Source organism: Globicephala melas, chromosome 2 (assembly GCF_963455315.2).
Source record: "Globicephala melas chromosome 2, mGloMel1.2, whole genome shotgun sequence".
In the NCBI taxonomy this organism is placed as follows: domain Eukaryota; kingdom Metazoa; phylum Chordata; class Mammalia; order Artiodactyla; family Delphinidae; genus Globicephala; species Globicephala melas.
Genome location: NC_083315.2, coordinates 90,582,048 through 90,602,311, shown reverse-complemented (window position 1 = coordinate 90,602,311; position 20,264 = coordinate 90,582,048). Strand labels below are relative to the sequence as shown.

The 20,264-nt window shown below is 40.7% G+C and overlaps 1 protein-coding gene and 1 non-coding gene across 9 annotated transcripts in view; both read right to left on the bottom strand.

The window, feature by feature from the left end:
* The window catches only part of TP53BP1 (tumor protein p53 binding protein 1), an 89,155-nt gene that overhangs the window by 66,547 nt on the left and 2,344 nt on the right, over positions 1-20,264 (bottom strand). For 6 of the 8 annotated variants that reach the window (XM_030842728.2, XM_060294369.1, XM_060294366.1 and 3 more), the window contains exon 1: positions 526-682. In XM_030842728.2, coding sequence (XP_030698588.2) covers positions 526-532 — 7 coding nt within the window. In that variant the 5' untranslated portion in view covers positions 533-682. Of the gene's footprint in view, positions 1-116; positions 137-525; positions 732-17,493; positions 17,699-20,264 lie in introns of those variants that run through there. The other 2 variants (XM_030842724.2, XM_060294365.1) reach the window with 2 other exon arrangements.
* On the bottom strand, positions 16,006-16,094 carry LOC115845199 (small nucleolar RNA SNORD88). The gene has a single exon (XR_004036360.1). It is a non-coding gene; the product is annotated as a small nucleolar RNA SNORD88 (small nucleolar RNA).

The following is a 20,264-nucleotide window of genomic DNA, read 5'->3' as shown; positions in this document are numbered from 1 at the left end:
CTCATGCAGTCTGAGCTTAAATAATGAGGCAGAAGTACAAGACCTGGAAAAGGGGACCAGTGTAGGACTCTTCCAATTAGAACATTATAATCGCTGCAATCACTTTCCTATCATACCTTCCAAGGCCCGATTTCCTCGTTATTTACAATCAGCCTGCCTATCCTTCTCTCCCCCTTCCATCACCTTCCCGTAGACACCCTTTCCCCTCCTTCGTAACCTCTTCTCTCCCCGCCCCTTTTTCCATCCCCCACAACTCTCCCTACGTCCTTCTGGAGCCTCTACCACCCCGCAAAAGGCTTCTTTGTAATCTCTGCTCGTTTTAACCCCCACAGGTCTTCACGCTTCCTCACGACCACCCAGCCTTTCCAGCTAGGGCTACCCCACCCCCTCCTCAGGGCCCTCCAACCCTTTCCCTGTCACCGCCGCCATGCTTGCCACCCCGCCCCCTCCGGTCGGCCATCCCCTTCAGACCCGAAACCCAAGCCTTCAGAGCCTACTACTCCCCCACTTTTCTCCAAACAGTACCAGGCATCCCGGCGGGAGGTCCCTCGCGCTCCAGCTAGAGATCTCCGCACGCTCCCGAGGTCCCTCCAGCTCGATCCCCAGGTCGACGCTGTAGCCACCGCCGCCACGGGCCGCGAACTCCCCTTTTCCCGTCGCGTCACGCGGTATCGGCTCGCCCATTCGCTGTTGCTGCCCGCCACTCAAGAAAACCTGTGGATGATTGGTGGCTGGGCGGAGTGCCCCGCCCCACGTAAGAAAAAGGAACACGGCGGCGTGTTTCCATGGCAGCCTGGACGTTGCAGGCCGTCCCTCTAATACAGCGGGAGAATGACAGTATCCTTGAACCGAAGGGACCTTGAGAGGGCGTGAAATATATTCCCCTGCTTCCAGGACGGTTGTTTGTACCACTAGTCAGACATAAGAGAAAAGACCAATTTTCTATCGTTCATGCACCATAAGGCCCCTCTCTCACCCTCTTGCGTGGAAAAGGAGAGGGTTTCCCGGCTTTCTAATAAAAGGGCAAAGAAGATCCAGGATGGCTAGAATTTCAGAGCTGGTGAAACTGAAGAGAGAGGACTCTTTGGGGTTTACCGGGTCAATCAGGATCCCTTTTGTAGGCCTCTACGCGAATTCAAGGGCTTCACATTACGTCTCTGCCAGTTCTTTAAAAAAAAAAAATTTTTTTTTTCCATTTACATTGTCTGAGGGCCCCGGTAAGCCATATTTTTCCCCATTGCCCTTTCCAGTCTGAAACGTCGTAGTTCAAGCTTCACATTTGCTTATCGTTGACCTATCTTTTGTGGAATTGCAGCCTACAGAGACCATAGACCCAGACATGTTTTGCACGTCCGGTTGAGACAACTGAGCACAGTAACTGTCAGACTCGGTGGTGAAGAGAACAGCTGCCGCCCCTTTAACTAGATGACCTCAAAGGTCCCTCGAAGCCTTGAGAGTCTATTATCCAAATTATGGTGCCGGAGTCTTATGGAGGGTGTGGCAGCTGTGACTTGTATTAATGAAAGAGGCTCCATGAGGAATATGGTTTTGTTTCTGGGTTTTTTTGCAGGGGGTGTTGATTTTTGTTTTTAAGTGGTGGTTGGATCTGGGATGGAATTCTAGCCAGAGCAGCTGTCAATAGGGAAAGCACCTAGCACACTGCCAGGCATATACATAGTAGGCATTCAATAAGAAGTAATTTTCTCTCTCTACCCCAGCCTCAGAATGACTTAAGCACAGCCCAACCATGATTCTCCAATTCTGTAAATACCCAATTCAATACCTGATATAGGCTAAGCTGAAGTGGAGCTTCCTACCAACGAATGTTCTATCAAAGCATGTCATCTCAGTATATGTTACTTATGGGAACAAAAGGACAGAATCTTTGAAATGAAACTTTCCTGAAAAATCTAGAATCTATTGTTGCTATAACTAGAATATAATTAGGGTCCCCAGAATGTTTTATGAGTGGAGCAATAAGTGGAATGGAGAACACAGAGACACATCCCACTTCTTAATCTTGAAATCATTTATAATTGATTCCTCTCTTCCCCCCCCCCACCAATGCTACAGAATACCAGTGACCAAATAAATTTAATCCTGAAAAAAACAGGTAAGGTCAATATTGACTACACTCGGTAGACAAAGTGAATTCATCTGCTCGATGTGAGAGGACACCAACAATCAGGTCCTGATGTGACAGATCTTGACCTTGATTACCATAAAAATTCCCCAAAGTCACTATATTTTTCCCTTCTCTGTCCTGCTACTGCATTTCCCATCACCAAGCAAGACATAAATAAGCAGGCTTTCTTGCTCATTTGACAAACAACTGTATGTTTGTCAAAACTTATAAAACTATATACTAAAAGGTAAATTAAACCTCAATAAGCATAACTAAAAATAAATAAATAAGCCTGAGCCATTCCCATTACTAAATAGAACAAGAGCTTTAAAAAAACCAAAACAAAACTGTGAAGAAAAACTGTGAATTCCTTGTTAAGCAGGATGATAATGAAATTAATCATTAAATTACCCAAAAAGATCAGAAAATGCAGGCAGGATGGTTACCCACTGAGGCTGTGACTGATTAGAGTCAGGTGAGCCAAAGTCCTTTATTGACTCTTAGACTGCAAAGGACCATCAGCATATCTGCCTATCTACAGGTGCATCTTTACCTAGGCCACCTCCGAGAAATCTAATCTACCTCTAAAGCCCTCCAGAGGAGAAAATTCCGTCAGAAAATTCCATCAGACACTATGTTAACTCACTTTGAAGTTTAACAGACCTCATTGCCTGAAAATTTTCTTCTAATTATCTAACCTAAATTCTTTTTTTTAAATATCTTATTCGTTATCTCATTTTTTTAATTTGTATTACATTAGGATCCTCGTTTTTAAATATTCATTTATTGATTTAGACTGCGCCGGGTCTTAGTTTTGGCACATGGGCTTCTCAGTTGCAGCACGCATGCGGGATCTAGTTCTCCGACCAGGGATCGAACCCAGGCCCCCTGCATTGGGAACAGAGTCTTAGCCACTGGACCACCAGGGAAGTCCCACTCATATTGCCTTTAATCGGCAAGTTTAAAACCTGGACAAATTCTCCTAAGGCTGGGATCATGTCATCTGTTCCAATAATTCTACCAATAAAACAATGAACATAAATGCTACATACTTAGTTTAATAGTCTTTTTCTGAGGTCTCCTCACAGACTTCTCTAAGTAAAAGAACCCCAGATGGTTTAACCCTACCTCACAGACACTATTCACCAATCTTTACATTTGCTTCATGGTTTTCCTCTGGAAACTCATAGTTTTGAAGCTTAGTGGCAGAGAACTTTACTGAGGATAAGTACTAAATTTAATGATAAACTATCACATATCCCTTTTAAGTTGCAATATTAAAGTATTACAAACTGACTTATATCTAACATAGAATTATTCTGACCCCTAGGCTGCCTTCTGTTGCACCTGGACCTAAACAATCATGCCCAGTCATATACCAATGATATAATTCATTATTAACATGTATTACATTTATACTATGTGGCAGGTATTGTGCTCTGGGTTTTTTTGTTGGTTTATTTATTTATTTATTTATTTTTGGCTGCGTTGGGTCTTTGTTGCTGCACGCGGGCCTTCTCTAGTTGCGGCAAGCAGGGGTTATTCTTCGTTGTGGTGCGCGGGCTTCTCATTGCGGTGGCTTACTCTTGTTGCAGAGCACGGGCTCTAGGCGCGCGGCCTTCAGTGGTTGTAGCTTGCGGGCTCTAGAGTGCAGGCTCGGTAGCTGTGGCTCTCGGGCTTCGTTGCTCCGTGGCATGTGGGATCTGCCTGGACCAGGGCACGAACCCATGTCCCCTGCATTGGCAGGCGGATTCTCAACCACTGCGCCACCAGGGAAGTCCCTATTCTGCTCTGTTTTACATTCATTTTCTCACCTAAAAGCCTCATATCTCTTTGAGGGTTACAGGTGAGGACACTAAGGCTTAGAGAGATGACATAATTTGCACGATGTCTCAGAATCTGTGAGAACCCAGTCTGTCTAACTGCAGAGGTTTTATATATCCATGATGGAGGAGAACAGTGACAAAGAAATGGCAAAACAGTTGATACAAAACTTTTTTTGTTCTTTTTGTATTTTTATTTGAATACTAAATATGGGTGTCCCTAGTGTTCTAGAAATTCATAATAATTAAAATAATATGAAGAAAACAGAGGAGAAAAATGAAAAGTTGTCAATTCCACATCCTTATGAAGAAGTTAAGTCAACAAAAAGGTGATGACATGATTAAAATGTGAAAATAAATTGCCTAAGGTAGTCAATAATTGCCTATGATACTATATTAGCTTATTAACACCAGGCTTATATGCTTACTAGGTACCTGCAATCCCTGCAGTGGAAGCAATCCTAACTGGTCTATACCTTACCTCTACAGAACGTCCTCCTGTTAATATTAAGTAAACTTTTTATTTTGAAAAAAATTTCAGAGCAACAGAAAAGTTACAAAAATAGTATAATTAAAAAAAACAGTATAATGATCTCTCATAAACCCTTTCACCTAGATTCACATGTTGTTAACATTTTGCCACATGGCTCCGATTCTTTTTATTTTGCGCTACGCGGGCCTCTCACTGTTGTGGCCTCTCCCATTGCGGAGCACAGGCTCCGGACGCGCAGGCTCAGTGGCCATGGCTCACGGGCCCAGCCGCTCTGCGGCATGTGGGATCTTCCCGGACCGGGGCACGAACCCGTGTCCCCTGCATCGGCAGGCGGACTCTCAACCACTGCGCCACCAGGGAAGCCCCCCCTATGCTTTTTTTTAGTGTGGTAAAATATACATAACATGAAATTTACCGCTTTAACCATTTTTACATGTGCAGTTTAGCGGCCTTAAGTGCATTGACATGCAACCATCACCACCATCCATCTCCAGAACTTTTTTATCCTCCCAAACTAAAATTCTGTACCCATTCAACATTTATTTCCCCATTCCCCTCTCCCTCCAGCCCTTGGCAACCACCATTCTACTTTCTGTCTCCATGAATTTGTCTACTCTGGGTACCTCACACAAATGGACTCATACAATATTTGTCCTTTTGTGTCTGGCTTATTTCACTTAGCATAATATCCCCAAGGTATATCCATGTTGTAATTTTAATAGCATGTGTTAGAATTTCCTACCTTTTAAAGCCTGAATAATATTCCTTTGTAGGTATATATCACATTTTGTTTATCATCCTTGTTCAGTTTAACCCACTTTTCAAACATTTCCAGAGCCCCAAATTTGCCACACCAAAATATAGGTAAGGCCCTGGAGGCACATTAGCAGAACCCCACCAAGGCAGCACACTGCCACCCCTTCAAGGTTGCTTAATTTTCCAGCCAACCAGTTAGCTGGAGGCCCTCCTATCAACCCGAGTCTCTCAAACACACAACACCAAGCACAATTGTGACTCCACCTTTCCAAATGTTTAATCCAAAGAGCTCAACTCCACCAGAAGCTGCTTACCTGGAAAGAGAGAGGTAGAAACAGAAGGTCGTGGTATGAGGGGGGAACAAAATGGAATCCTTGTCTATCTGAATACTGATGGGGCCTGCCATTTTACCTTCTCTGGCTCATTCCCTCCCCTTATAGAAGTATTCAAATCTCCACATCCTAGTAGCATCTCCCCTCCACTCCACTTCTTTATCAAGCTCCAGGCCTTTCTTTTGTCGTTGCCCTCCAAATTCTGCTTTCTCCATACCAGTAACTCCATAATCCTTTGCAATCTAGCTTTAACCTCCATAAATCTAGTGCCTAGAACAAAGCAGTTACTCTAAAAATGTTTGTTAATAACTGATTCTGAAAATTTCTTGTCAAGTTATCTTATTAGCTTTGACCTCTATCATGTTTGATAGTGTTGCTGATTCCCTCCTCTTTAAAATTCTCATCCTGTAAACAAGCTAAGTGCCCATGAACAGATGAATGGATGAAAATAAGATATTATATATATATATATATATATGAATACTACTCAACCATTAAAAAAAAGATGAAATCTTGCCGTTTGTGACAACATGGATGGACCTTGAGGGTATTATGCTAAGTGAAGTCAGATGGAGAGAGACATATACCACAGGAACAAACAAACAAACAAAAAATAAATGAACAAGCCAAACAAAAACAAACACATAGATAAAGAGAACAGAGTAGGGGTTACCAAAGGGGAAGGGGTTGGGTAAAGACAAAGTGGCTAAGGGGGTCAACTGTATGGTGACAGATGGAAACTAAACTTTTGGTGGTGAGCACTCGGTAGGGTACACAGAAGTAGAAATATAATGTTGTACACATGAAACTTATGTTGTAAACCAATGTTACCTCAATAAAAAATAAATAAATTTAAAAAACAATAAATTTAAAAAATAAAATTCTCATCTCATGACTCCAGAGTTCCTGGCTCTTGTCCTCCCTCTCAGTTTTTCTTTCCAATCCCTAATTTCCTGGAAGCCAGTACTACAGAATAAGAATCAAGAGTGTTACCAACATGCTACAACATGGATGAACCTTGAAAACGTGCTAAGTGAAATAAGCCAGATACAAAAGGACACATATTGTATGATTCTATTTATATTCCATTTATATACCTGGAATGGGCAAATCTACAGAGACAGAAAGTAGAACAGTGGTTTCCAAAGGCTGGAGGAAGGGAGGAATACGGACTTACTGTTTAATACGCACAGAGTTTCAGTTTGGAAAGATGTAAAAGTTCTGGAGCGAGATGGTGGTGATGGCTGCACAACAGTGTGAATGTACTTAATGCCACTGAACTGTACACTTTAAAATGTTTAAAATGGTTAAGTTTATGTTATGTGTATTTTACTATAATAAAAAAGTTTTTCAATGAGACAAAACTAAATTTTAATAAAGATGCATACCTAAAGCATAAAAAAATAATAAAGAAATTATCTGATTCAATAAAAGTCAGGCCTAGGGACTTCCCTGGTGGTCCAGTGGGTAAGACTCGGCACACCCAATGCAGGGGGCCCAGGTTCGATCCCTGGTCGGGGAACTAGATCCCACGTGCATGCCACAAGAGTTCGCGTGCCACAACTAAGATCCGGCACAGCCAAAATAAATAAATGATAAATAAATAAATATATTTAAGTCAGGCCTAGTGGTTAATTTTAGAGGGTATAAAGAGGTTGTAATTCTTTAGGAGCCAAGTGGGGTGCTTGGAAATTCTATTTTCTTACTAGAGGCACTACACACGTGTACTACAGTTAAGTCTTCTACATATGAACCTTCAAGCTGCAAGCTTTCAAAGATGCGAATGTGCATCTGGTTCCAGCAAGGAACCAGAAACTGTGCCAACAACATCATGCACGAGTGAAATTGCAGCTTGCCCTCCGTCTCCTATTGCTGACAATTCTTCAGCTCTACCATCTTCCACCTCCTCTCCCTCCACTAGGCAGTAACTCTTCTTGCCTGTTCACTCGATGCCAGTCCGTATTTGGCAGTTGGAGTACTGTACTTTTCAAGGTACTATACTGTAAGATTAAAAATGTTTTCTTTATTTTTTGTTTGTTTTTTATGTATTATTTCTGTGAAAAGTATTATAAACCTATTACAGGACTTCCCTGGTGGCACAGTGGTTAGGAATCCGCCTGCCAATTCAGGGGACATGGGTTTGAGCCCTGGACTGGGAAGATCCCACATGCTGTGGAGCAACTAAGCCCGTGCGCCACAACTATTGAAGTCCGTGAGCCTGGAGCCTGTGCTCCACATCAGGAGAGGCCACCACAATGAGAAGCCTGCGCACCGCAGCAAAAAGGGGGGCCCTGCTCCCCGCAACTAGAGAAAGCACGCACGCAGCAACGAAGACCCAACTCAGCCAAAAATAAATAAATAAATATATATTTTTTAAAAACCCTATTACAGTACAGTACTATATAGCCAATTGTGTTAGTTGGGTACCTAGGATAACTTTGTTGGACTTACAAACAAATTGGACTTAACAAACACACTCTCGGAATGGAACTCATTCATCTGTAGGGGACTTACTGTATTTATAATTCATACATCTGTACATTTAGGTTTCATTCACTTTTTAATGTGTTACAATAAAGATGATTTAAAATAAATAAATATCATTGATACTAAAACTAGTACTGTTCTGGAAAAGGGGGTATTTACATTGTCTCAAACTATCTCCCTAAAATGTACTGAATTATTACAAACAGAAAGTAGTAAATTTGCAGTGAAAAAATCTGGTAACTTAATGAAGTGATCCCAGTTAACATCACTAGTAATGGGACAAAACGTCATCACGTGTCACTTGATATGATACACTGAGAAGGAAACATCACTTTAATTGTATTCCTGCCCAAAATTCATAATCTGAATCTGATCATGAGGAAACATCAGATAAGCCCAAATTGGTGGAAGCTCTGCAAATAAGTAGCCCATATTCTTCAAAAAGAGATATACAAATAACTATAATACAAAATACAATAAAAGTGCTGTAGGAGTGCAAAGAAGAAATCAAAAGAAAGAATTTTAATCATGTGGTTATAATGAATATTATTGAGCATTTACTGTGTTCTAAGCTCTGTCTAGTCTCACTCATTTCTGATCTCATCCGGTCTCATTGCTGTAACTACCATTTATATGCCAATGACTCCCAACTTTATATCTCTAGCCCTGACCTCTCTCCCAAATCCTGAACTTATATACCTAACAGCCTATTCAATATCTCCCTTTGGATGTCCAATTGACATCTTAAACTCGACATGTTTAAAACTGAACTCATTCTATCAAATCTGCTCCACTTGCAGCCTTCCCCATCTCAGTTGATGGCAACTTCATCCCTCCTGCTGTTTATAACAAAAAGCTTGGAGACATTCTTTTTTAATAGAAAGGAAAATATAACCCATGTACTTATCATCCAACTTCAACAATTATCAACAAATGCCCAATCTTTTATAAAAATTATTTTATTGAAGTATAGTTGATTTACAATGTGGTGTTAATTTCTATTGTACAGCGAAGTGATTCAGCTATACATATACATACATTCTTTTTCATATTCTTTTTCATTATGATTTAATCACAGAACATTAACTATAGTTCCCTCTGCTATACAGTAGGACCTTGTTGTTTATCCGTTCTACATACAATAGTTTGCACCTACTAATCCTAAACTCCCAATCTATCCTTCCCCCTTCCCCTCTTCCCTTTGGAAACCACAAGTCTGTTCTCTATGTCTGTGAGTGTGTTTCTGTTTCTTAGGTACGTTAATTTGTGTCATAGTTTAGATTCCACATATAAGTGATATAATATGGTATTTGTCTTTCTATATCTGACTTACTTCACTTAATATAATAACCTCTAGGTCCATCTATGTTGCTGCAAATGGCATTATTTCATTCTTTTTTATGGCTGAGTAGTATTCCATTGTGTGTGTGTGTGTGTGTGTGTGTGTGTGTGTACCACAATTTCTTTATCCATTCATCTGCCGATGGACAGTTAGGTTGCTTCTGTGTCTTGGCTATTGTAAATACTGCAGCAGTGAACATTGGGGTGCATGCATCTTTTCAAATTACACTTTTGTCTGGATATATGCCCAAAAGTGGGATTGCAGGACCATATGGCAACTCTATTTTTAGTTTTTTGAAGAACCTCCATACTGTTTTTCATAGTGGCTACACCACTTTACGTTCCCACCAACAGTGTAGGAGGGTTCCCTTTTCTCCACACCCTCTCCAGCAATAAATGCCCAATCTTGTTTCAACTATATCCCCACCCACTTCCCCCCAACTGATTATTTGTAAGAAAATCCCAGACATCATATCATTTCATCCATAAATACTTGTATGTGTGTTAAATATAGAGAATCTTTTAAACATAATATCATTAACACACCCAAGGAAAATTAACAGTAATTTTTTAATATTATCAAATATATAGTGTTCAAGTTTCTGCAATTGTCTCATAATTTTTTTTTTTTTTTTACAATTCCAAACAAAGTTTACACATTGCATTTGGATGATACTTACCTTAGGCCTCTTTTAATCTGCAAGTCTTCCTCTTTTTTATTTCCTGCAATTTATTTATTTGTTGATGAAATCACATCATTTGTTCTGTAAAATTTCCAACTTCGTAGATTTTTCTGATTGCATCCCTGTTGTGCAATCAGAAAAAGTATTTAAAGTATTTTCCGGACTTCCCTGGTGGCACAGTGGGTAAGAATCTGCCTGCCAGTGCAGGGGACATGGGTTTGATCCCTGGTCTACGAGGATCCCACATGCCGCGGAGCAACTGAGCCTGCGCGCCACAGCTGCTGAAGCCCGCGTGCCCTAGAGCCCATGTTCCGCAACAAGAGAAGCCACCGCAAGGAGAAGCCCCACGCACCGCAACGAAGAGTAGCCCCTGCTCGCCACAACCGGAGAAAGCCCACGCGCAGCAAGGAAGACCCAATGCAGCCAAAAATAAATAAATAAATAAAATAAAAATAAATAAATAAAGTATTTTCTTTTTTATTTTTTATAAATGAACAGATAGGTATACTTGTTCAGATTTATGTTCCTTTTTTTGGCAAGAATAACTGATATAAACTTCTTATTGCATCTCATCAGGAGGCATATAACATCTGGTTTAATGTATTTTTGTTCTGCTACAATTGATTAATAGGTTCAAATATTACCATCTTTTTACCTGACAGCTTAGCAGTCACTGGTAATCGTTATCTAGCTGCATTATTTCATGAGGGGCTGTAAAAAAGTGATATTCTAATTTTAGAACACTATCTTTATTCATTAGCTGGAATTCTTCTATAAATAAGAACTTTCCCTTCATCAAATATTTGATTACCTAAGGAATGGCAGGATAAATGTTTGATTCTTTCCTTTGATTTACTAGTTTTCAAAATAATGAGTTGAGGTTCTCATGTAATAGAGAATAGTTCTCTAAATAATGGAATTCTCCAGCATACTGGATGACTTATGAGATTTTTGTTTTTAGTATCACTATGAACTATGGGTTTTAACACATTTGGTGTGCTTCAACCCACTGCAATTATTCTTCATTTTGAAATGCATATTGTCCCTTGGGACTTCCCTGGTGGCGCAGTGGCTAAGAATCCACCTGCCAATGCAGGGACATGCGTTCGATCCCTGATCCAGGAAGATTCCCACATGCCGTGGAGCAACTAAGCCTGCGAGCCACAACTACTGAAGCTGGTGTGCTCTAGGGCCTGTGGGCCGCAACTGCTGAGCCTGTATGCTTCAACTACTGGAGCCCATGCACCTAGAGCCTGTGCTCCATGCTCCGTGCTCCACAACACGAGAAGCCACCGCAATGAGAAGCCCACGCACTGCAATGAAGAGTATCCCCTGCTTGCCGCAGCTAGAGAAAGCCCACGCGCAGCAAAGAAGACCCAACGCAGCTATAAATAAATAAATAAATAAAATAAAGAGGACCCAAGTACATTTTAAAAAAAGAAAAAAGCATATTGTCCCATCTTTGAGCTGTGGAAGTCCTTTCAGATTAGCCCCAGATTTCTCTTGACATGATTCCAGTAGTCTTGGATAGCTTCCTTGCTTTCTGATATAACAAGATGTTCCAGGTTCATCTTGTTTACTTCCTGCCTCAGATCTAGAATCAGATGTTTCTGATATAACAAGATGTTCCAGGTTCATCTTGTTTATTTCCTGACTCATATCTAGAATCAGATGTTTCTCTAAGAAGTCTTAGTTCACTTAGTAGTAAATGGCATTTAAAGACCACAATTTGGATGGTTGGATGCTTGTTGCTACTGAGTTGGTCACTGTTTGCCTTTTTCTAACTAAATGTAGGATTTCAGGGATTTTATCCAACTTTCTTGATTTTATATTTGTATCTCTTTCTAGTATAATCAACATCTTGGTTCCTGATAACATTAGCACGATTTATTTATTTTCTTTATTCTATTACATATATAAAACCATTTCTGAAAAAACCCAATATTACTAACAAGATGGCGAATGAAAACAGTTTAACATTTTTTGCAGTTCATTTCTTTCCTTTGGGTATATCCCATAAAAATGTACGATTAAGAAGTATGCTACAGGGCTTCCCTGGTGGCGCAGTGGTTGAGAGTCCGCCTGCCGATGCAGGGGATACGGGTTCATGCCCCGGTCCGGGAAGATCCCACAGGCCGCGGAGCAGCTGCGCCCGTGAGCCATGGCCGCTGAGCCTGCGCGTCCGGAGCCTGTGCTCCGCAACGGGAGAGGCCACAACAGTGAGAGGCCCGCGTACCGCAAAAAGAAAAAAAAAAAAAAAAAAAAAAAAAAGGTGGAGGAGGGTATGGAGATGGATGGTGGTTACGGTTCCACAACATTATGAACATATTTAATATCACTAAACTGTACACTTTAAAATGGTTGAAATGGTCAATTTTATGTGTATTTTATTTTATTATTTATTTATTTATTTGGTTGTGCCGAGTCTTAGTTGCGGCATGCAGGCTCCTTAGTTGTGGCATGCGAACTCTTAGTTGTGGCATGCATGTGGGATCTAGTACCCTGGCCAGGGATCAAAACCAGGCCCCCTGCACTGGGAGTCTTAACACTGTGCTGCCAGGGAAGTCCCATATGTGTATTTTATCACAATAAAATTTTTTGAAAATAATATACAGTTAAACTATTATATTTTAAAGTCATTTGAAAGAATTCTACCAATAAACAGGTTAATTTATTTCACTTTGATTTTTATTTTTAGTGACTGCTTTCTTCATTTTGATTTTTTAATTGAGGTAAAATTTAAATACAGTGAAATGCACAGCCCATTTGTATAATTTGATGAGTTTTGATAAATATAAACACCTATTAAACTTATATACCAGTCAAGATATAAAACATTTTCCTCACTCCAGAGAGTTTTTCATGGCAACTATATTCTTATTTCTATCACTATATATTAGTTTTGCTGCTCAACAATTTTATATAAATGGAATCATGCAGTATGTAGTCTTTTGTTTCCATCTTCTTTGCGCAATACAACATTTCTGAGATTCATCCATGTTGGTGCATGTATCAGCTCAGTAGTATTCTTTTGTATACATGTTCCACAATTTATCAATTCACCTATTGATGGATATTTGGGTTGTTTTGGACCATTATAAATAAAGCTCCTATGAATATTCATAAATAAGTCTTTTTGTGAACATACGTTTTCATTTCTCTTGGGCTGATATGCAGGGGTAGAACTGCTGGGTCATAGGATAAGTATTTGTTTAACTTTATAAGAAACTGACAAACGGTTTTCCAAAATGGTTGTATAATTTTATACTCCCACTAACAACATATGAGAGTTTCAGGTGCTGCACATCCTCACTAACATTTGGTATTGTTAATGTGAAGTGGTAGTTCATCGTGTTTTTCAGTAAACTTTATACATCATTTATGTACAATAAAATGTGCCTGTTTTAAGTATAGAGCTTGATGAACTCCACAATGTATATATGTGTGTAACCACTACCATAATCAAGTACAGCACATTTTCATCACCCTAAATTCCCTTGTACCCCTTTGCAATCAATTCCCATCCCCTCCCCAGCCCCAGTAACCACTTATTTGCTTTCTATCACTGTAGATACGTTTTGCCCATTCTATATAGAATTTCACATAAACTTATTCATGCAGTATGCACTTGTGGTGATCATGAATACGCATCACTGAAATCTTCTTTCAGAGAGTATATTTGGTTGGTGACCACACCTGCTGCCCCTCTGGACCTACTCCCACGTTTGCACCAAAGCCACACTTCCATAGGCTAATCCCAGCCAATGCCAGAGAACAACAGGGCTACAAAGGCAGGCCCAATCCTGTGATAAAAAGGATTCTTCCAACAGGTCCTTTGACTTGAAGATTCTTCATCTGCCTGGCCAAACCTTTTTGGGACCTACGCTGTACGATAAGACTCTTCCTTTCCAATCCTCATTCCTTTCCTCTCTCTTTTCCACACATGTCAGACCTGTATCTTGGTCTGAAGCTCTCTCTGCCTTCCCTTGATCTCCCTCTGTGGTGGTTTAAAATATATCCACAAATTCAGTGACACTCCGTTCAAAAGGTAGAGCCAATTTCCTTCCTCTTGAGAGTGGACTAGACTCAGTGACTTGCTTCTAATAAATAAAACAAGGCAGAAGTGATGATGCCTAACTTCCAACGCTATGTCATAAAGAGGCATTATAGCTCCCTCCTTATTTTCTTGGTTCACTTGCTCTGGGAGAAGCCAGCTGTCATGAGGATACTCAAGCAGACCTATGGAGAGTCCTACAAAGTGAGGAGTTGAGGTTTCCTGCCAACAGCCATGTGAATGAGCCATCTTGGAAGCAGATCATATAGCCTCAGCCTCAAGCCTTCAGATTACCATAACCCCAAATGACATCATGACTGTAACCTCACAGGAAATCCTAAGTCAAAACCACCCACCTGGGCTTCCCTGGTGGCACAGTGGTTGAGGGTCCGCCTGCCGATGCAGGGGACACGGGTTCGTGCCCCGGTCCGGGAAGATCCCACATGCCGCGGAGCGGCTGGGCCCGTGAGCCATGGCCGCTGAGCCTGCGCGTTGGGAGCCTGTGCTCCGCGGCGGGAGAGGCCACAACATGAGAGGCCCGCGTACAGCAAAAAAAAAAACACCCACCTAATTTGCTCCTGGGTTTCAGATCCTTAGAAACTATGTGACGTAATAAATGTTTGTTATTTTAGGCTGCTAAATGTTGGAGTAATTTGCTTCAAAGCAATAGATAACCAATATACTCCCCCAATAAATCTCTTGCACATCTAATCACGTCTTGGTATCTATTTCTCAGGAGACCAAAAAATATTCTTTTGTGTTTTGTTTCTTTTATTTCAGCATAATGTTTTTTATTTTTCATATATGCTGTGTATATTTGTAGTTTCTTTTTACAGCTGAGTAGTATTCTATTGCATGAGGGTAACACAATTTGTTTATCCATTTTCCTACTGATGGATGGGTTGTTTCCAGGTTTTGGCAATTATGAATAAAGTTGCTATGAACAACTATCACAAATCTCTTTGTGGATATACGTGTGTTGATTTTTCTTGGGTAAATGCCTAGGAATGCAATTTCTAGGTCATAGTGTAGATGTTTAGTTTTATAAGAAACTTCCAAATACTTTAATAAAGTCATTATAATGTTTTACACTACTATTAGCAGTATATAAGAGTCTTAGTTGTTCCACATCCTTGCTCACATTCGGTGTTACTGGTCTTTTAACTTTTGCCATTTTATGGATAAGTGATGTTACACTGTGGTTTTATTTTTTATTATTATTATTATTATTTTTTGGTTGTGCCACGCAGCTTGTGGGATCTCAGTTCCCTGATCAGGGACTGAACCCTGGCCATGGAAATGAAAGCCCAAAATCCTAACTACTATGCCACCAGGAGACTCCCCACTGGGATTTTAATTTGCATTTCCTTAGGACTAATGATGTTAAACACTTTTTCATGTACTTATTGGTCATTTGTATATCATCTCTAGTGAAAACCCATTCAAATTGCTTGGCCACTTTATAATTGGGTTGTCTTTTTTTATTGATTTGTAGATTTTTAAAAATATATTCTGGGACAGGTTATTTATCAGATTGGTCATTTTGATTTAATTTTGTTTTATACTTATGTAAACCATTTACATGATTCCAATGTCAAATTTACCAAATAAGATAAATTCTAAAAGTCTACCTTCCATCCCTGGCTGCCTTACAATCTGTTTCTTCTTTCCTCCTATAGACAACTTTTGAAAAGTTTTTCATTTAACTTTGGAGTCACTATTTACTCTCTTTCTCTCTCACTCCCCATTTGGGAGGCAGGAAATCAGATTGGCTCTACCTTTAAAACACTGTGTGTCTAGCATCCCACCATCTCCACTGACATTGCTCTGATCTGAGCTACATCATTGCTCACCAAGATTACTGCAAGTCCCCTGGCTGTATTCTCACTGTATTATTATTATTTTTAACCAGGGCGCCTCAGACCCCCAGGTGTCAAAGTCCGGCAGGCACTTCATCCTCAGGGGTGATCGGAGTCCAGTGCTGGACATCATGAGAGTGGTTTCCCACTTTAATCCTTACAACCTCTACAGTCTATTCTCAATACAGCAGCCAAAGTGATCCTGTAAACATCTACATCAAACCATACCATTCCTCTGTTCAAATGCCTGCATATGTTCCCTAATTCACTCAGAGTAAAAACCAAAGTCCTAACAATGCCTACAAGGCCCTATGTAATCTGGCCTCTATTATCTCCAATCTCATCTCCTATTCCTCTTTCTTTCACTCCTCTGCTCCAGCCACAGTGGGCCCCAGCTATGCCTTGAATATACCAGGCATACCCCTACCTTAGGGACCTTGTACTGGCTATCCTCTCTGCCTACAAGACTCACTACTGGATACCCAAACGGCCAACCCCCTTACTTCCTTCAAGTCTGCTTAAGTCTCATCTTAATAAGGCTCACCCTGACCAGCCCCTTTAAAATTGCAATCTTTCCTGCCACTTCACCATTCTTCCCCATCACCACAGCCTGCTCCAGCATTCTCAATCACCCTTACCATATTTTTTCTTTTTTGCCACAGCACTAATCACTTTCTGACATACTATATACCTATTTATTATCTGTCTCCCCAACTAGAACATAAGCGCCACAAGAGCAGGGATCTTTGTGTTTTATTTGCTGGCACACAGTAAGTGCTCAATAAATATTACTGGATGAATGACTTAAAAAGTGAATTCTAGGCATTGTTCTAAGCATATTTAAAAGGTTATCCCACTTAATTATCAAAATAATCCTTAAGGTGGGGTGCTATTACTAATAATTTGACAGATGAGAAAACTGAAGCACAGAGAGGATGAGAACTTGCCTAAGTTCACACAGTTGGCAAGTGAGGAAGTCAGTTTCAGAGAGGCAGTTATTTGAGTTAGGCCATACTCCTTAAATTTTTTGTGAGATGAGATGGAACCTTATTCCACAAATAGAGTAAATCATAAAGGTAAATCCCTAGATGAGAATTAAGGGTAACAACACACTCAAGGAAAGAGATGCAGCCTGAACAGAAAGTTCAAGAATGGGGACTTCCCTGGTGGCGCAGTGGTTAAGAATCCACCTGCCAATGCAGGGGACACAGGTTCGAGCCCTGGTCCAGGAAGATCCCACATGCCGTGGAGCAACTAAGCTCGTGCGCCACAACTACTGAGCCCACGTGCCACAACTACTGAAGCTCATGTGCCTAGAGCCTGTGCTCAGCAACAAGAGAAGCCACCACAATGAGAAGCCCGTGCACTGCAACGAAGAGTAGCCCCTGCTCGACGCAACTAGAGAAAGCTGTGCACAGCAACGAAGACCCAACACAGTGAAAAATAAAAATAAAAAAATAAATTTATAAAAAAAGAATGGCTGAGGGAAAGGCAAATGGCTCAGATTGACTGAATGAAGGGGTTAATGCAAAGTACTTACAGGAGGTATCATTAAAAATGGAAGTTAGGACGTATGATGAAGGATCTTCAAGAAAGAACTGATGAGGACTTCCCTGGTGGTCCAGTGGATAAGACTCTGCGCTCCTGGTGCAGGGGGCCTGGGTTCAATCCCTGGTCAGGGAATTAGATCCCGCATGCATGCCACAACTGAGATCCCACGTGCCACAACTGGAACCTGGTGCAGCCTAAATAAATAAATAAATAAATATTAGATAGAAAGAAAGAACTGATGAGAAGACAAAGTATCTGTGAGTTTGTAATATTGTAAAGGGAACAAAACTTCTGCAACCCAAGTATACCTTGAAGGAAAGTAACTCTATTATATATCTCGAAAAAAAATGATGCAAAATTTAATTCATACACAGGCATGGCCTCCAAACTAAGTTTTACATATAGATTCTCTGTACCACCATCCTCTTAACCATCACATGAAAATCCTTAGCGATCCCTACAGGAAGAGGCAGCTTTATTCAGACTAAAGGAAAAGGTGTTATCAGAGGCCACAGCCAAACACTAACTTTTATTTCAGATGCTAATGGAATGGAAAAGAGAAAATAGTATCCATAAATGTTTCTTTCTCACATTTAGGAATCACTTTCTTAAAAAGAAGAGTGAGGGAGGAAAAAGGGGAAGTTTCTTCATTGTCCTTTGCAATGCTCTGCACAAGGAGGGTAAACCCAGTGCCTTTGCTCTTCCCATTACTTAGGGAACAAATAATAATTAGGAAAATTATGCAACAAATGTTTATTGTGGTCTTCCTCTGTGTACTAGACAGAGTAATAAATGCAGACTTCTTCCCCATCTCAAACTTTTTAGAGATTACTCGGTACCCCATTAGAGGTTATTTCACTCAGTGCCTTTGCAGATAAACCAGCTATTCATGTTAAGAAGTGACCCTATGGCTGCTGGTATGTATTATGATCATAGCATTTTCCCCAAAAGCCAAGGATAAGCTTCTGACACATCAATCATGTAATCCAACACACCTCTCTCTGTGTAAAGAATGATTTATAGGCAGAACTGAGTACAGGATGGGAATGTGAGCTGCATACACCTCCGTTTGGATATTTTGGTTGATAAGATCATGCAATCCAGCAGAGCAGGCTGGAATTCTGCCAAACGAGCTCATATCCCCAGAAAAACTAATGACATTCATTGGGCTAGCAGGGAGGAGTCAGTATTTTTTCTTTATGAATTATCAGAGCTAGCTTAAGTCCTATGGAGACCCTAAGCATTGAAAGGATTATGGTACCTTCCTCTCCCACACATACATAATTCAGGATGAGTGTAATTAATTCCAATAAATTTCTGATTTTCTCATGAGGACAACTTCAATAATTGAAATACCAAAAATGAAATTATTTCCACAAAAAATTTAGAGATGCCCCTCCTACTTTGTTAAGCATGTATATGATTCACCTGTTGGGTATTTATCACCATATATTATGAACTGACAAAAGTCTGGGGGCTGAGAATCCCTTAAGTGGCTTAAACATAGCCAAGGCTACCGTTACCTTTCAAACAATTTACGATCTGTAATATCTTCTGCCTTATGCCCACTCCAGTGCATACCCAAGGAAAGAGCCTGTAATACCGTCTTCCTTTTACACCCCCTCTAACTTCCTTTTTCAGTGATGGATCCTTAGAGAACCCTTCCACGATTCAAGGGTCCTTCATCACAAATAGTTTGGAAAGCATTGGTTGTAACTGCTATATCTACCAATGCTGTATGACAAGAGTGTGGAAGAGAATACAGAACAGGAGAGTTCCCAAAAGATCATACCTGGTCAGTTCAAGGGGTAAACAGGAAAATGAAATACTACAGTGGGTTCTATAACCAGCACACACTACTGCATGTGCCTCACAATCATGTATATCATAGGTTCTCAAATGGACGGGTCTTTGAATGCTCCTGCCACAGCAAACTATTCCTAAACACAAAATAGGACTTCATATACTTCTCAATTCATATATAAATGTATTTCTTTAAAGATTTTATTCAGCTTTCAATGCATTGTACATATGTCGATCAGTGGTTTCTGTCTTCAGTTGTAAAATTCTGGAGCATAGATGCTAACACTCCACAGTTTTCTTTTAGTACTATCATAACCTGTATTTGCAGCTCTAATTATTATTTTATTTATTTTATTTATTTATTTTATTTATTTTTGGCTGCATTGGGTCTTCATTGCTTCACACGGGCTTTCTCTAGTTGCGGCGAATGGGGGCTACTCCTTGTTGTGATGTGCAGGCTTCTCACTGTGGTGGCTATTCTTGTTGCGAAGCACAGGCTCTAGGCGCACGGGCTTCAGTAGCTGTGGAACGCGGACTCAGTAGTTGTGGCTCGCGGGCTCTAGAGCACAGGCTCAGCAGTTGTGGCGCATGGGCTTAGTTGCTGCGCGGCATGTGGGATCTTCCCGGACCAGGGCTTGAACCCATGTCCCCTGCATTGGCGGGCGGATTCTTAACCACTGCGCCACCAGGGAAGTCCCCTGCAGCTCTAATTATTAAAAAAGCCAATTCTAGCAGGGTCTGAGATCACAGGCCTGAATTTCTGCCCCTACCATCTAATCAGTGTGTGGTCCTCCCCTATACCATTCATATCTATTGTCTAACCTCTTTGTCAGACTTGATGAAAGCAGAGCCTATGGTTAACTGCTGCTGACCATTATACTGAGGCCCTGTGCTAGTTAAAGGCTTCATCTCTACAGTTGCTATAGTAACTATCCCCTTCCTCTCCCTACAACCTAT